Source organism: Mandrillus leucophaeus, unplaced genomic scaffold (genome assembly GCF_000951045.1).
Source record: "Mandrillus leucophaeus isolate KB7577 unplaced genomic scaffold, Mleu.le_1.0 Scaffold187, whole genome shotgun sequence".
Lineage (NCBI taxonomy): Eukaryota > Metazoa > Chordata > Mammalia > Primates > Cercopithecidae > Mandrillus > Mandrillus leucophaeus.
Window position 1 is genome coordinate 1,280,708 of NW_012101887.1, and position 15,889 is coordinate 1,296,596.

Genomic DNA, 15,889 nt, shown 5'->3' on the forward strand with positions numbered 1-15,889 from the left:
ACTACTCAATTTTTAAAATGTTTTATTTTAGTTTCAGGGCATGCATACGTGTGCAGGTTTGCTATATAGGTGTATTACACAATGCTGAGGTTTGGGCTTCTAGTGAACCCATAATCAAATAGTGAACATAGTATCCAACAGGTAGTGTTTCAACCCTTGTCTCCTTCTCACTTCCCCTCTTTTGGAATCCCTAGTGTCTATTATTTCCATTTTTATGTCCATGAGTACTCATTGTTCAGCTCCCACTTATAAAAGAACATCTGGTATTTCATTTTCTGTTTCTGAGTTAGTTCACTTAGGACAATGGCCTCCAGCTTCATCCATGTTGCTGCAAAGAACATGGTTTCATTCCATTTTTACGGCTGCATGGTATTCTATGGTGCATACATACCACATATTCTTTATCCAATCAACCATTGATGGCCACTTAGGTTGACCCCATGACTTTGCTACTGTGAATACTGCTTCAATAACAGATAAGTGCAGGTCTCTTTTTGATAAAATGATTCCCTGTCATTTGGATTGATATCTAATACTGAAACTGCTCAGTCAAGTGGTAGTTCTATTTTTAGTCCTTTGAGAAATCTCCATACTGTTTTCCATAGGAGTGGAAGTAATTTACATCCCCAGCAGTGTATAAGCATTCCTTTTCTTTTAAAACATGGCTATTTCCAAAATATTTACATCTACACCCAAAGACAGGAATTTGCTATATTAAAATTTTCAAATGAATGTGAATCTTAAGCCCTGAAAGTTATTCCAAAAGAAGGGTTTCAAACTTGCTTTCAACAGTGGTAACAGCACTGAAACATAAAGACAGCCTCCTAAGAGTTATATGGAAAAGTATTTATTCATTTATTTAAAAAGAGAAAAAAACTACCTTTGTTTATCTCTTATACATTTTACAATCTTGACTCTTCATTTTAAACTTTAGATGTAAAAAGAATCAAGAAGAGTTTTATTTTTTTTTCATTTCCCTTGAATGTTTCATTCAAATTATCTCAACTGGCCAGTAAAACAAAAATATTTCTTACTCTAGAAACTACAAATTTAAAATGAGTCCTATTTAGCCAAGGCATACATGATACCTGTAGACCTGATTTGGGAGGGAAAGATTCTAATTTTCAGAAATGACAGAAAAAGAATTTTAATTTGGGAGAAATTATTAAGCGTCCATAAAACTTTAAATACACTCACACATAGGCAATACAAATAAATTGCTTACTCTGCTGAACTTTCAAAATGTATTTTAATCTCATTCCAAAAAGAAATAAAATTTCTAGATACAAATACATCTCATTCAAGTCACTTTTTAACATACATTCTGCAACTTAAAATATTATAAGGATTCAATATTTTCATCTTTTATAATCTCAATATATTATATATTTAATATATAATATATATACAATACATACAGGTAGTCAGCAGGTTTACAAAGTAATTTCTTTAAAGTCTGATCAGTATTGATAAATATTTTTAGCCTATTAAAAGGAACTATTTAGGATCGTAGAATAAAATAAAATATGGCAGGTCCAAACCTAATGGCAAGATTACAAATGTTCATATGGCCAATCATTTTAAAAGAACTCTCTAGTTGGGTAGAATATGTTTTAAAACAATACTCTTGCTATTCTCAAGCAGCAGTAGTTATATATTTTAACCATATTCATCTCCATTAAATTTAAAATAACTATGCAGTTTTCTTTACTGTAATATACAGTAGCTATCTCTTCCTTTCTGTTGGATTTTATTGTTTCAAGAGTAACTAATATATTACCAACAGAAGAGACTTTAGCCCCTTTCCCTCTCCTAAAGCATGGCTCAGTTTGAAGATTGTTCTATAGGCAGCCACTATGACTATCAACAGTACCATAATACCATTAAAAGCAATCAGTAACTAGAGTCATGTGAGATGTTTCAAAGACTGCTGGAGGTTTCTGTAAACCAGGGTAATCAGAAATATTACCCTTGTAGATAGCCCTCTCCTACCAGTAAATACAAAGAGTTAAAATTCCAATGCCACAGTGTAACAGTTAACAATCTATTTTGTAATTTTAAATATTACAACATTAATTCACCCTGAGAATACAGAGGAAACATTTAATACAAGACATTCTGATATGTTTTTTTTTTTTCCATTGTATTTGCTTTCTTCTGGCTGTCTCTTATACACATCTATATGTTTTTTTTTTTCCATTGTATTTGCTTTCTTCTGGTTTTCATCAGCCCTTTAAGGACACAAATATTTGAATTTAAAGTGTGATTTGGATATGCTTTTTTGTTAACTGAGATTCATGCCACAGTCAGATACTGGTGATAGAAAAGCCCAAAAAGGCTTGTAGAAAAGAGGCAAGCAGCAATCCACCAGGTCAGAAAAGACAGAAGTCCTCGAAAAAGAAGAGGAGTGAAAATATTTTTTAAGCTGCTCAGTGCCACTGTTATTTGCGTAACAGTTACCTTCATCTTCCCTTCAGCTGATGGTAATTCAGAGTAAACAGAATTGGAAAGTAGACTATTATCCGCTGGTAAGGTAGAGATAGATTCTGGATAAATTCCCCAGGAATGATTACCTAGAAAATCGAAGACACAAATACAATTTGAAGAGTAACTAATTACAAAGCTTTTCACTAAAAAAAGATCTTTACTATATTTGAAATTAACAATAAGTTTAGAGGCATAGTACATCATTTTATGTTGAAAATAAAGTAAAATAATAATCCTTCTAGATCCCTAAAAAATTAACGTGACTAGAGACTATCTGGCCTCATCAGTAAAGGTACACATAAAAGCAAAAAGTCTGATATACTTTTAATTAATTGCACTAAAAATGGGTAAAATAACAAAAACAATTTCCTCATTGTATAAGAAATGAATCAGCTAACTCTACTGGAGTGACAAGGACAGATTCAAAAACTTCTGAGAAATATTTTCTACTTCTAGAATATCAAAATAAATTCCTTTCTCAGAAATTATCTATGATTTCAATATGAAAACCTATTAATAGCTTCCAGAAATTTTTTTCATCATATACTTTCCTATAGTGGACAGGATATGAGTCACTTAATTTACAACTGAACTACTTATCCCTTTACATTCCATAAATTCTTACAGGGCACCTACACCTATCATCAGGTCTATAACACCCACTAAGTCCATGAAGCCAAATAATACTTTTAGTTCCTTTGGGTTTCTTAAACCCTAACAGTGGCGGATTGCCTGATCCAAAAAAGGGGAAATGATTAATGCAGTAATAGATACTTCTTGAATAACACCACATGGGGACTTGATAGCTTAATGAAGAGACTTGTAGAATTTTGTACTGAGAAATCTTCACCCTTTCAATGTAAGTTATCTAAACTAGAACTTACCATAGCATTCTGTAATTTATTTAAGTTTATAATTGCCTTGTAATAATATAAATATTAGGCAATAACAAAACCTTAAATCATTCTCTTATAACACAAAAGTAACTAAGATCAACAGTGCTTACTAAAGTTACTGGGTAAATCTGAGACTTAACCTTTAGTAAACAATTCTTGAAGACAAAGCATAAAGTTATAAAACCATGGGTCTGAGTTTTCAAAATGAAAATGATAAATCACCTTCCACAGTTAAAACTTTCCCATGGTTCTTTTTTACAGCTTTTAAAAAGAGAAACAATTTTAAGAGTTGCATTTCTTTGTTGGTGACAAAAAGCCTTATTAATTATAGGTAGAAAGTAAAAGATGCTTCCTAGTTGCCAGGGCATGCCTACCTAGTGTTTTCAAAAGCAGAGTTGTGTGAAGCAGCATTACCAGAGGCGCCACATACTGCAGTGCAATGACACAAAGATAATAAAAGACTCGAGCCACCTGCAACCAACAACATTCTTAAGTGTCTAATACAACTGACATGTTAGGAGTGAATTAAACTTTCATATAATTGTCATACCAAAATGTTTAAGAGATAATCCTTTCACAAGAAAGAAGCTAAATGTCAATGCTTAATGTCCCCAAAATGACTCTGGAAAGGCTCAATTTGAAGACAAGTTTTTAGAATGTGAGAACATTAAAATAGATTTCTTAAAAATAATTCTTAAATGATGTATATAATTGGAGAAAATAATGACTAAGATTCAAATGGTATACATTTACTCATATTTCAAAGATAAAACAAAATGTAAGGGCATCTACCTAAAATATCCAACTAAATAACAATAGTAGGCAGAGTCACATATGAGCATAAATCCCTCATAAATAAAAAATTAAGTCCCCATTCTACATGAACATATTTGAAGTCAAACTATGGAAAATATAAAAATATATAAAAGGTAAAACAGAAAAAAAGTTGTCTAAATCTTAATAAATGCCTCTAACTATGGAGGTGAATAAAAAACTGGAGCTGGTTGGGCATGGTGGCTCAGCCTGTAATCCCAATCCTTTGGGAGGTGATGCAGGAGGATTGCTTGAGCTCAGGAGTTCAAGACAAGCCTGGGCTATACAGAGAGATGCTGTCTCTACAAAAAAATAAAATAACAATCATAATAATAAAAGGAGGTAGCTAAAACTACCTCTCTTAAAGAAAGATACAATCAAGTTATTGGTCCATTATAGTGGCAGATGGATTCCTTGTCCTTTTCTTCTGTGGAAGCCTCAAATAAATTAAATACTTACATTTCATATTCAAGTACATTTAAAATGAATAAATGTAGCCACTAAAAGTAGTATTTCCTACTCTTTAAGTCTTAAAGTCTGGACAATATGTTATAACGTCTTTCAAATCAATTAGAAGGGTCCCATTTAGCAATATTAGGCATAAAACAGCTTTGTACCACCCACTGTATGACACCAAGCACTTAAGGCAGGAAGAAGAATTAAGACCCCTTCCTTCACGTGGCACCAAAATCAGAAAAAGGTCTCTTTGATATCTGTTAGCTTAAGATTGTTTTGTTTATTTACAATAAGAATAAGATGGGTTGAAATACTATCTACTAAAGGAAACCAATATTTTTCTTTTTTCTTAGAGTGTGGTTTTTGCTATTTTTCATTTTGACTAGGGTATAAAACTTACCATTTTCTGTAGCTCAACCGTACTTATTCGCCCTGCTTCTTTCTTCATCTGATCCACACATTTTTGGGCTAAATTTAAATAAGCTTGCAGGTGACTACGCATCATGGCCAACCGCAAAGCACACAGCAGGATTATTAACCAGAGTCGCAGAGTATCAAATGTGGCTTCTGTCATTCTACAGATCAAAAAGTTGATATAGTGCTCTCAAAGACAACAATATGCTAGCACACTTGTTGTATGTTAATGCTCACCATATAAAATATAAGAAGTCTATACTTAGTAACAGTTAGACACACAAAAGAATCTGACTCTGCCATAGACTTATCTGTATAATACTTTCACTTGAATAACAGAACTAGATAAATGTATTATGAAAGCATAAGAAGTTAACAGGTATCTAGAAGAAAAAAGTAGAGCAATACATGATACCCTTTTCTCTATATACCCTCCTCCATGGATAAAAACTGGCTGTGACATGAAAAGAGAAGTTGGGGAAAGCAAGAAAACTGCAGGGATTGCCTGTGGGACTAATCAAGTCAATCACTAAACATCATTGGGTACAGCTTTGCCTGATCATACACCTATTTGCATGGGATCTTCCACTCTGCTGAGCCTTCACTTGGGACCACTGGAAAATCAAAACTTTTGATACATTATGAAGATATCAGATGCCTGAAATTCCTCTACAACAATTCATTTAACTTGTTATGCATTGAAGCTGGCTCGGTTCTAAGCAATTCCTCAAACTTAAGGTTAGGATTCTAGGTGAAAACACATAACGTAAAGACATCATTTCGCACTTTGGGAGGCCGAGACGGGCGGATCACGAGGTCAGCAGATCGAGACCATCCTGGCTAACATGATGAAACCCCGTCTCTACTAAAAAAAAAAAAAATACAAAAAACTAGCCGGGCGAGGTGGCGGGCACCTGTAGTCCCAGCTACTCGGAAGGCTGAGGCAGGAGAATGGCGTAAACCCGGGAGGCGGAGCTTGCAGTGAGATGAGATCCGGCCACTGCACTCCAGCCTGGGCGACAGAGCGAGACTTCGTCTCAAAAAAAAAAGACATTGTTTCAGAAACCAGATCACTGATGAGGGCTGCTTAAAGAATTTTAGAAAGAAGAGATAACTTCTGATGTCCTTTTGGTGTTTAATGTTTTTAAAAGACCATGGGTTTCTGCTCTGATGAAGAAATACATTGCAAGTAATTTGAATGTAGTGACTAGACCACCCTTGGCATCTAGTCTTATATCTAGTACCTACCAGGCACTTAATATGATCGTTGTAATGCACAGACTGATTTGCCAGGTAAAACCTGGAACTGAGAAGGGTCTCCCTGAAATTCGTAAGAACATGAGGGTAGAATGGATGCATATAAAGAAGAACAAATGAGAAAAGATTTACAAAAAAAAAAAAAAAACACCTCATAACTAAAACTATAATATAGGAAAATTTGAAGTGTAATATTTTGCTCGAACTGTTAATGAAATGGAGTTAAGAAATGGGGATGGGACAAAGGCTTTACTTTATATACTCTCTCTTTTTATTAAGTCACGAGGGGACATGGACATAAAATTCCAATGGAAATGCACTGTTGGCTAAGAAAGATAAAGGCATAACATTTTATCAACATGTTTCCACTACAATGAACAATGAGATTAGGGAGCCATCATGTGAGGGTAACAGTACATAAGACACAAGCCTACCCACAGCCTTGACCCTTTCCTGGGGACCTATAAACAATACTGTGCTCCCTCCAGTTGTGCAACAAGGACAACTAACTGGGAGCAGCCTGAAGACAGCTATTTCACAGCCTTTGAGGATAACAGGTAATGTGAATGAAAGGAATAGAAGGTAGTGAACTAGAAAATTATTTGCTCAGTTTATGGGTTCAGGATTTAGGATAATAGTCATTAAATAGTACTTTCTAATTAGATTATTCAGTATCATCATAAATATCTGAAAAATTGATCTGATAGAGTATCTCAAGAAGGAGCATGAGGAGGGGCTTAAAGTACACAGGTAAAGCACAGGCAGAAGAAATCACCCTAAATTCCTGATGCCATTCTGAGCTTTCCTGTATATGCTATGTTCTTTTTAAGAGGTTATAAGCACACATGGACTCTGTTTACCAATATTTTATTTTTTTTCAATGCTTTATCAGAACACATGATGGACTCAAATACATTTCTGGGTTGAAACTACATTATACCATATTTTTTGCTTCTGATTACAAAGACCTTTCCATAAATCAATTTGTCTGTGACAGAAGAAGAACCTGTCACTTCATTTTTCCTTCATCCTACCCTCTTTGATGGGAAGCCATTTTTCACAATCTACCATATGCACTTTAGATTTTTAACAAAAATTAAAAACTGCCTCTAATAACCATGAATTCAAATTAAAGAATAATAAAAGAGAGCAGAAGTAAAACCATAGAAAGAGAACCTCAGGTCTCTATGTACAAACCACATTTTTCCTATAATTTAATATACACACAAGGGAAAAGTTCCTTATTCCCATTTCCATTAAATAAAGTATTCACTACTAATGAATCCACATGTAATTTAATCAGACTGGAAGTGGGAAGTGAATGTTGGTATAACTACCAAGTGTTTTATGTACACATGATTTGGCTGAATAACCTTAGACAAATTATTTAACTTCTGAGCCTGTTATTTCATTTATAAAACAGGATGAGAACAATAACATATGCACAATTACCATAAAAAGATACAATATGTAAAGTATCAATATCTCACATAATAACTGGTATAAGTGTATCATAAATGCTAGTTTCCTTATTTTCTCAATTTAACTAAGGCAAATATAAAATCAGAGAACATAATGACAGGAGTATGAAATCCAGTTTCCACGACCAAATTTCAAGGAAGGATTGGGAATGCTTTCAGTATCAAAGATATGAATTAGCAGTTTCTCTGAGATTTTTCTAGAACCCTAGGATCCTTAGAATTACTCTTCAATACTTAAGGAATCTGTCAAGTTAAAATTACCATTAAGGTAATTAGTGTATATCGGCAGGGGGGAAGCATTACTTTTTCAGTGGCTATTTCCCGGATTCAACAGGATTAAATCTAAAAAGAAAAATTATCATGGTCATCACTGATTTTATATATACTCCACGAAAAACTGGTACCAGGATCTAAAAGAAGCACACAATATAAAAGGTACACTGCAGAGTCAACGACTAGTCAAGTATTTCTATTTTAATTCTGATGAGGCAAAGCAGTGAAAAGAACATTTATTAAGCACTTAATTCCAGCTGGTTGCATTACATGTGTTCTTTCATTTACTCCAATGATAACCTTGTGAGGTAGATACTATTATCTTCGTCTTCCACATGGGGAAACAGAGGCTCAGTGGTTAAGTAATTTGCCTCAAGCAAAGATTTTAGTGAGGAGGAGAGCTGGAGTTTGGACCAGTTCTGTCTGAAACTTTCTATTACTCTAACAGTTCTACAAGGCTAACACATCAAGTCTAGTTATTAACGCCTATTAATAAACTATTTGTTTCCTCACCATCTTCTGCTAAAATATAGTTGCCTAACTATAGAACTATAAACTAGTATTAGATAATAGTATTAGATAATTTTGTTAGGTACGATGATATTATTGTTATATAGGAAAATATCCTTATTTATTTTAGAGGTGCAAGCTAAAGTATGAAGGGATAAAACTACTATGTCTCTAATTTAATTCAAAAATGCTTCATCAAAAAATAAAATAAAAAATGGATTAAGCAAATATGGAAAATGTTAACAACTGTCAAATATAGGGGTTGAGTATATGAGTTTCCATTTACACTACTTTTTTTCTCCATAATTTTCACAATTAAAACAAAAGAACTCCAGAAAGTATCTAAACAATAGGCACAATGACAACAGAAAAATGATGATGACTGGACATAAAGAAGAGGAAAAAAACAGTGTATAAGATAATATTAGTGCAAAGTAATAATCATTAACTAATAAAGATCACAAAAATGTTAAATGATGCTCTGTAGCTTCAATTTTCTAACACATCTTTTAGCATTCTTATTAATGTCTGAAAAATACAGTGTCCTGATTTTATCACTGAAAAACAAATACAGTAAATAACATTTAGTAAAGCAGTTTTGGTGATAAAAATCAGCTTTCAAATGCCCATACTTACAAAGGGATACTTTCTTTACCCAGTGGTGGGTTCATAATGTAGTCTTTGGTGATTGGTTTTACCCAGAGCAGAACCATAAATAAAGGTGCCAGGAAGTTGATATGAAGTAATGTTCTGAAAATATGTAAGAAATAAATATAAAAATTCAGAAACAACATGTGCTAATAAACTACAGAAGCTTGGGTCTTACTAAAATGGAGGTAGGAACTTATTTGCAATATTCTACTACTTACGGTACTACTGTCACCATCATTTTATATTTATCATTATGATTTAACACTGATTTGAGCCTGTGAGAAATTATGTCATTATCTTAATTTTTCAAATGAGAACATTTAGATGCGGAAAAGTTAAATGACTTGCTCTTGGCAATAACAGGCCAGAGGTAAATATAGGACTAAAATTCAGATTTGTTCACTTCTATTCTAGTATTCTTTAGTAATCCCATACTTTATTCCTGATTTAATAAGCAGGTATTTAATGATTCTAACTTTAGATAGTCAATGAATCTAATGGATTTTCAGTACAGAAGAGTCATCTGATACTTTCTAGTGCAAATGAAACAAAGTGTCTCCTCATTATCTACAAGTAAATGATAGTGATTAGCCAGGTCCATATGACTAGAAGGCATATGGCAGATGGAACCTACTCCAACAACCTGCAACTGAGGAACCTTTCAATGTGTAATGACCATGTATAATTTTTAATTTCCATTGTTAAAATCATAAGTGATTCCACATTTTAATTTCTTTTCGAATGAGTATGAACACACTTGAAATAATTTCCCTATCCCATATATATATATATATATATCTCAAAAAAATTTGCATTACTCCTGACAAGGCAATATACCTAATACAGCAAAGGCTTCAGGTCTGCACTATAACTTCATTGTTAATTGTCCAAGTTTGTACCCTACAGAGACAGATGGCTGATGAACATTTTTGTTATTTTAGAAAAAAGGCAAATTCTTCACACATTTTATTACCATAAACTGCTTTCATTATCAACCACACTTAAGAGCTAAACTGGAGGATTCAAAATACACACAAACACCACATTTTAAAGTATTAGTACACAGGCAAATGACAGGGATCTGTGTGAGTGAACAGGGCTGGGTCAGGAAGCCATGAACACCTGACAGGGAAAGGCAGAACTCTCGCTCTAACCTCTGATATGAAAACAGGTCCTAGTGCCTGGCCATGGGGGTGAAGAGAATGCTGCTCTTTGTGCCAGTCATGTTATTCTCACAACAGAACTAGCTTGCCCACACCCTTATATCAAGGCAGAGTGCTACAACACAATGAGGGGCTGCAATAACTGAAAATAAAACCCCAAATCCCCAAAGGGAAAAAATCTTAAAACGAAGCCACATTTTACTAAAAAGGGCACTAAAATGTGTGCTCCACCCCCAACCACCACTAAATGCTTTAAATGTTTTTATAAAGTGATTCTTTCATCCCACAGCCTGGGTAAACCATCGGATGTGGGGAAGAAAGAAGCAGTATTAGGTATGCAGTGTTGCTAGGGAACACTCTAGTATCAAGGAGCAGCCCACAGCGGTTTCAGTAGCTTGTGAAGGGCTCCCCTCCACCCACCCTTTTCAGCTTATTTAAATCATAACACTGGGGTTAGTGGACTGAAGTGTGTGTGTAGAGAGGAGGGGGAGAACCAGGTTTTGTCTTAAAAGAAGCCATTAGGGAGACGGGTGGTGGGAGAAAGGCAGGATGTAGCCAAAAGCACGCTGAGTAAAAGAAGGAAAAAAAAAAAAAAAAGAAGGATGAAGGAGTGTGTAGTGGAAGGTGACAATAGGTAAACACACGTATAAAGCATATGTAGAAAAATGGAAGTGAGGTTAAAAAAAACAGTCAAAATTAAATTAAAGGGAAATGACATAGGTAACAGAGACAAGAATGTGCAAAGACTAAAGACTCAGCCTCATTAAAAATAGGTTTTAAAGAATAGAAATGTTAGGAAATAAGATCACCCAGAGAAACTTAATGATTATAAATACACATATCAAAATGAAATATTCTCAAGTTGGGCTTCTACTGCAAAACAAAACGATGAGACAGGAACTTTGATCTGAATATGAGTTGAAGTAGATATAAGCCTATTTTTCTGCCAAGATGTCTACATCAACAACAAAAAAAATCTGTGACAACCACAAAGAATACAGTAAATGGGCTTTGAACTACATATGAAGATGAAATATGACTTGTCCAAACGTAGAATTTCAGAACTAAAATAGAATTTGGTACTTAGAAGTAATGTACAACATATAACATTGTAGAGTATTAACAATTCCAAAATAATGTATTATTTTAATAAGAGTCAATAAGCAGGTCAATAACTTAAGGAAAACAAACATCTCTTACATACAACTTTAAGTTTTAAAATGTTTTTAAATAAAATTTTACATTAAAAAGTTAATTTAAATAGATTCATATAAAAACTTAAAACAGTATTTTAAAGTAAAATGATCTTAATTTTTAAGGGAAATTTCTACGGAGCCTCAGTTTAGTTGTAGAGATTGCAATGTAAGCCCCTGAATTAGAAAGAACATAAATTTTGAGATTTTCATTTTAACAGGCAAGACAAATTTAGTAATTGATGGTGTATCTTTTTAAATACAAGACTTAAAATTTAGAAGCAAATAAAAGAAACTTGCTTATAGTTGAAAGAGGAAGTAATGTGACATCAAATAGTTATTTATTAATTTTCAATACAATAATTTATGATTACATTACAATATTATACCTTCATTAAGATGGAAAACATATATTTATCTGCATGTGCTTATGTACATTTTCCGCTTACTGTGTAATTTTTTCTGTTGCCAAATTCAGGGCATCCAGATGCATTTGAGCCAGCCGTAATCCAGGAAATGTCAAAAAAGCCCCAATGAGTGAACAGAAAATAGCCAGGAAAAATTTGAAAGTAAGTTTTGAAACAGGACTCCTAAAAATAAAATTTTTAAAGAAGCTGATAAATTTTTATAATTAGCTTTCGAAGAATTTCCTTTCTTCTAATCAATTCTGTTACAAACAACAATAACAGTAAAACAAAGCAAATTTCTACAAAAAGATTGCTATTATTCAAGTACCTATAATAGATTCTGGTGAACTGTAAACTAAATGAGGCATCTCTTTAGTCACAGTCACAACAACCTAACTTACACATTCAACAAGGAATTGATATATAACTTGGATAGAAATTTAATCTTTTGAGGGAGATGAATTTAAGAAATGCAAATTTATATAAGAATTCTATGAAAGATACTAACTTTATATAGTCATAAAAATTATGAGTAAGGATGTTTCTAGAAGTGACAGTCCAACTTAAAACTCTTTACTAATTTAGAACAGCTATAGTAAATACTGCTTTATTAAAAATATAAAATGTTAAATTTAAATAATGCTTAATTTTTCAAAGACTTACTGAGATTCTAAACCTTGCTTTTCAAGAAACTGCATCGCACTGTCTGAAAAATTTGTAAACCCTGTAGGAAAAAAAAAACAAAAACAGATTACTCTTATCACAGATGTGAAATATAGAATCTTTCTGTGGAAATAAAATGCTAGAAAACAGAGCATCTTAAATGTTGAAGTGACTAGCTTAGCTCTTTCATGTGTTAATTAGTATGCCATAACGCAATAAAATTTGGTTATTAGCAGGAACAGGCTTTGAAAACATCCCTTTGATATTTGTACATTCCATGAGTGTGCATAAAATTTGCATTAATTCTTTAACTATGTGAGTAAACTTTAGCATTACAGAAACTTATTTAACTGTAAGGAAAAAAACGAGACAGTATTTTTGGAAAACATATTAATTAAAAACTCAGCTAAAACAAAAGCAAAAAAAGAAGATCTTAATTAAGAATAATAAAGGTTAATTATTTAGAACATTACAGAGTATACACTTTAAATTTAATTTTAAATATTTATCAGATATAAAACTTAAATACTGAGGTCAAAAATATTAGCATTAGATAAAGCAAAATTGATTTTTAAAGTTGTATGAAACTATTACCTGTTTCAAGTCCAAATTCCAGATAATTTTCTGTTACAATCAATACTGCCATTGCTTTGACAAAGAAAAAAAATCCAAAGGTGACACAAACAGATCTTTCACCACCATCTTCTACTTTAAAATAGTGTGTAGTTAATGAAAATAGAACTTTGCTGCAGAAGGAAAAGTTCAGGAAAAACCACAATAACTTTATGGGAACTATACACAACGATCTTGATAGGACTTGATTCCAATAAAATCTGGCTACAACATTTATTTCTAAGTGGAGTTTATAACATTTTTAAATTAAGGAAAAGAGCACCCACATGCTAAGTTATAGCTAGGGAATGTATTTCTAGTTTATCAAATTTTACTAGAAGATTATTTCAAGATTTTTATGCAATACGTTCTCAGTGACATGAAAAGCCAGGGTAGAGGTTATTCTAGAGAACTGTCTTTATTAGGCATGTCTGTTAAACCAGTTTACATTTATAATTAAACATATAACACAGGAATCATCCATAATAATTCAACAAGTTAAAACTTGCGAATTTTACTAGTAGCTATTGTTGATCTGTAGTATGAAAACTAAATGTCTGGGATCACCACTTCACATTAGTGTTAAGCGAAAATCTTTAGAGAAAACAAGTTCCAACTGAGTATTCAAACACAGCCAAAGTTTCAACATGCTCATCTATTAAAATAGGCTGAAGAGATTATCTTATCTGAACCATTCCGACACACACACAAATTGATTTAATCAAGGTTAAATCAGTGCGTGGCCCAAAGCTAGAACTCAGATCTCCATTATACACCAAATTGTTCTCCTTGAAATCGCAAAACAAACAAAATAAGGTGCTTGGCAAACAAACCTAGAAAAGCAACCTTTACGTAAACTTTATGTCAAGCATGGAAAATAACAGCTATCATTTAGTACTTGCCATGTGCCGGGCAATACCAATTAACTTTTAATTCTCACATTAACCATATTATTATTGCTACTTTACAGACATTTAAAAAAACTTAAAAAAACAAAACAAAACAAACTGTGGGCCAGGCGCACTGGCTCACACCTATAAACTCCCAACACTTTGGGAGGTCTAGGTGAGCAGATCGCCTGAAGTCAGGAGTTTGAGACCAGCCTGGCAAACATGGCGAAACCCCATCTCTACCTAAAATGCAAAAATTAGCCAGGCATGGTGGCACATGCCTGCAGTCCCAGCTACTCGGGAGGCTGAGGCAGGAGAATTGCTTGAATCCAGGAGATGGAAGTTGCAGTGAGTCTAGATAGCACCATTGCACTCCAGCCTGGGCAACAAGAGTAAAACTCTGTCTCAGAAAACAATCAAACAAACAACAACAACAAAAAACAACTGTGGCAGAGAGGTAAAAGTAAAAACCTCAAAATCACAGCTAGATTAGAGAAAGTTGAGATTTAAAACTAGACAGTCTGGATCTAGAATCTGTGCACTTAACGATTATATTGCCTCTACAAACCTGTAAATAGCCCCTAAGTCAATGTGGTACTTATAGCAGTAACACATAAAATCTTTTCAAAATAGAACGCCCTGACAGAAGTAAAGAATTAAAACATTCTCATCATCAGAAGAATCCTTTCATATATATCTTATACACACAGTCTGAAGGTAATTTTATACAATATATTTAATAATTTTATGCGTGAAGAAAATTTTGACTGCATGTTAACTGCAATCTCTCACTTGAGGCCAGGTGTAAAGTTTTCTACTTCTGGTGTCATGCCAGTACTGGAAAAGTTTCAGATTTTGGAGCATTTTGGATTTTGGACTGTAATGTTCAACCCGTATCAAACAATACAGGTCCATCCATCTCTTTCTTGGCATTATAACGAAGAGCTTACATATTAGAAGAGGACAAAGAAAGATGAATATAGTCAAGCTGCAAAACCACAACTGAATTGCTTTTAAGATACAGCGATGATCTCTAATAGCCTAAATGCTTTAAACCCAGGTTTGAAAAACACTGCTTTATTTTTACTGAAAATGTTTACTAGAATCTATAAGGAGACAATTTCCAACTTCTTTGCTTACACTGAAAAACAAAATAGTATCTTTGGCCAAAAGTGGTACCAAATCATCAGAATAAAATTTCCCAAAAATTACACCTACCACTGCACTTTGTTATCCTAGAATACTGAAATTACAAAATACATCAACACTAAAGGAAAACAAAATTATATGCAGCCTGATCCAGACATGAAGCATGATCTTGCACTTATCACTAATGCTTTACAGTCCCACACCACAAATGCCTAAAATGGTATAATCACTGCATCCTCACTTCATATTGCATACTGGATAAATCTTAAAAACCAAATTATTTATTGAGTTCCATATTAGAACACCATCTCCCAATAACCCATATGTAATACTATGATCTGGCCACACCCACATGTTCAAGTTTTCATTCCATAGTCCCCAAATCTTCACCTTAATCAGAATAGTGTACTTACCATCTCCTGAGTGTCATCACTACACTGTCTTCGATCATAATCTATTATCTGAACTGCCCTCTTCCCTCCGCCTACCTAATCCAAGACTCAACAAAAGCTCCACATCTTTCATGATACTTACCATTACCTTCTCAGCTGAGGCCATTCTTTTCCTCTTTGGA

The 15,889-nt window shown here is 33.5% G+C and overlaps 1 protein-coding gene across 1 annotated transcript in view; it reads right to left on the reverse strand.

The window, feature by feature from the left end:
* Nucleotides 1-1,230: 1,230 nt before the first annotated feature.
* Nucleotides 1,231-15,889, reverse strand: part of TMEM161B (transmembrane protein 161B) — a 74,944-nt gene continuing 60,285 nt past the window's right edge. The window contains exons 7-14 of the mRNA XM_011978004.1: nt 13,259-13,410; nt 12,665-12,725; nt 12,044-12,184; nt 9,224-9,337; nt 5,053-5,227; nt 3,758-3,854; nt 2,185-2,573; nt 1,231-2,125 (exon numbers count right to left, since the gene is read on the reverse strand). Coding sequence (XP_011833394.1) covers nt 2,296-2,573; nt 3,758-3,854; nt 5,053-5,227; nt 9,224-9,337; nt 12,044-12,184; nt 12,665-12,725; nt 13,259-13,410 — 1,018 coding nt within the window. The 3' untranslated portion in view covers nt 1,231-2,125; nt 2,185-2,295. The remainder of the gene's footprint in view (nt 2,126-2,184; nt 2,574-3,757; nt 3,855-5,052; nt 5,228-9,223; nt 9,338-12,043; nt 12,185-12,664; nt 12,726-13,258; nt 13,411-15,889) is intronic.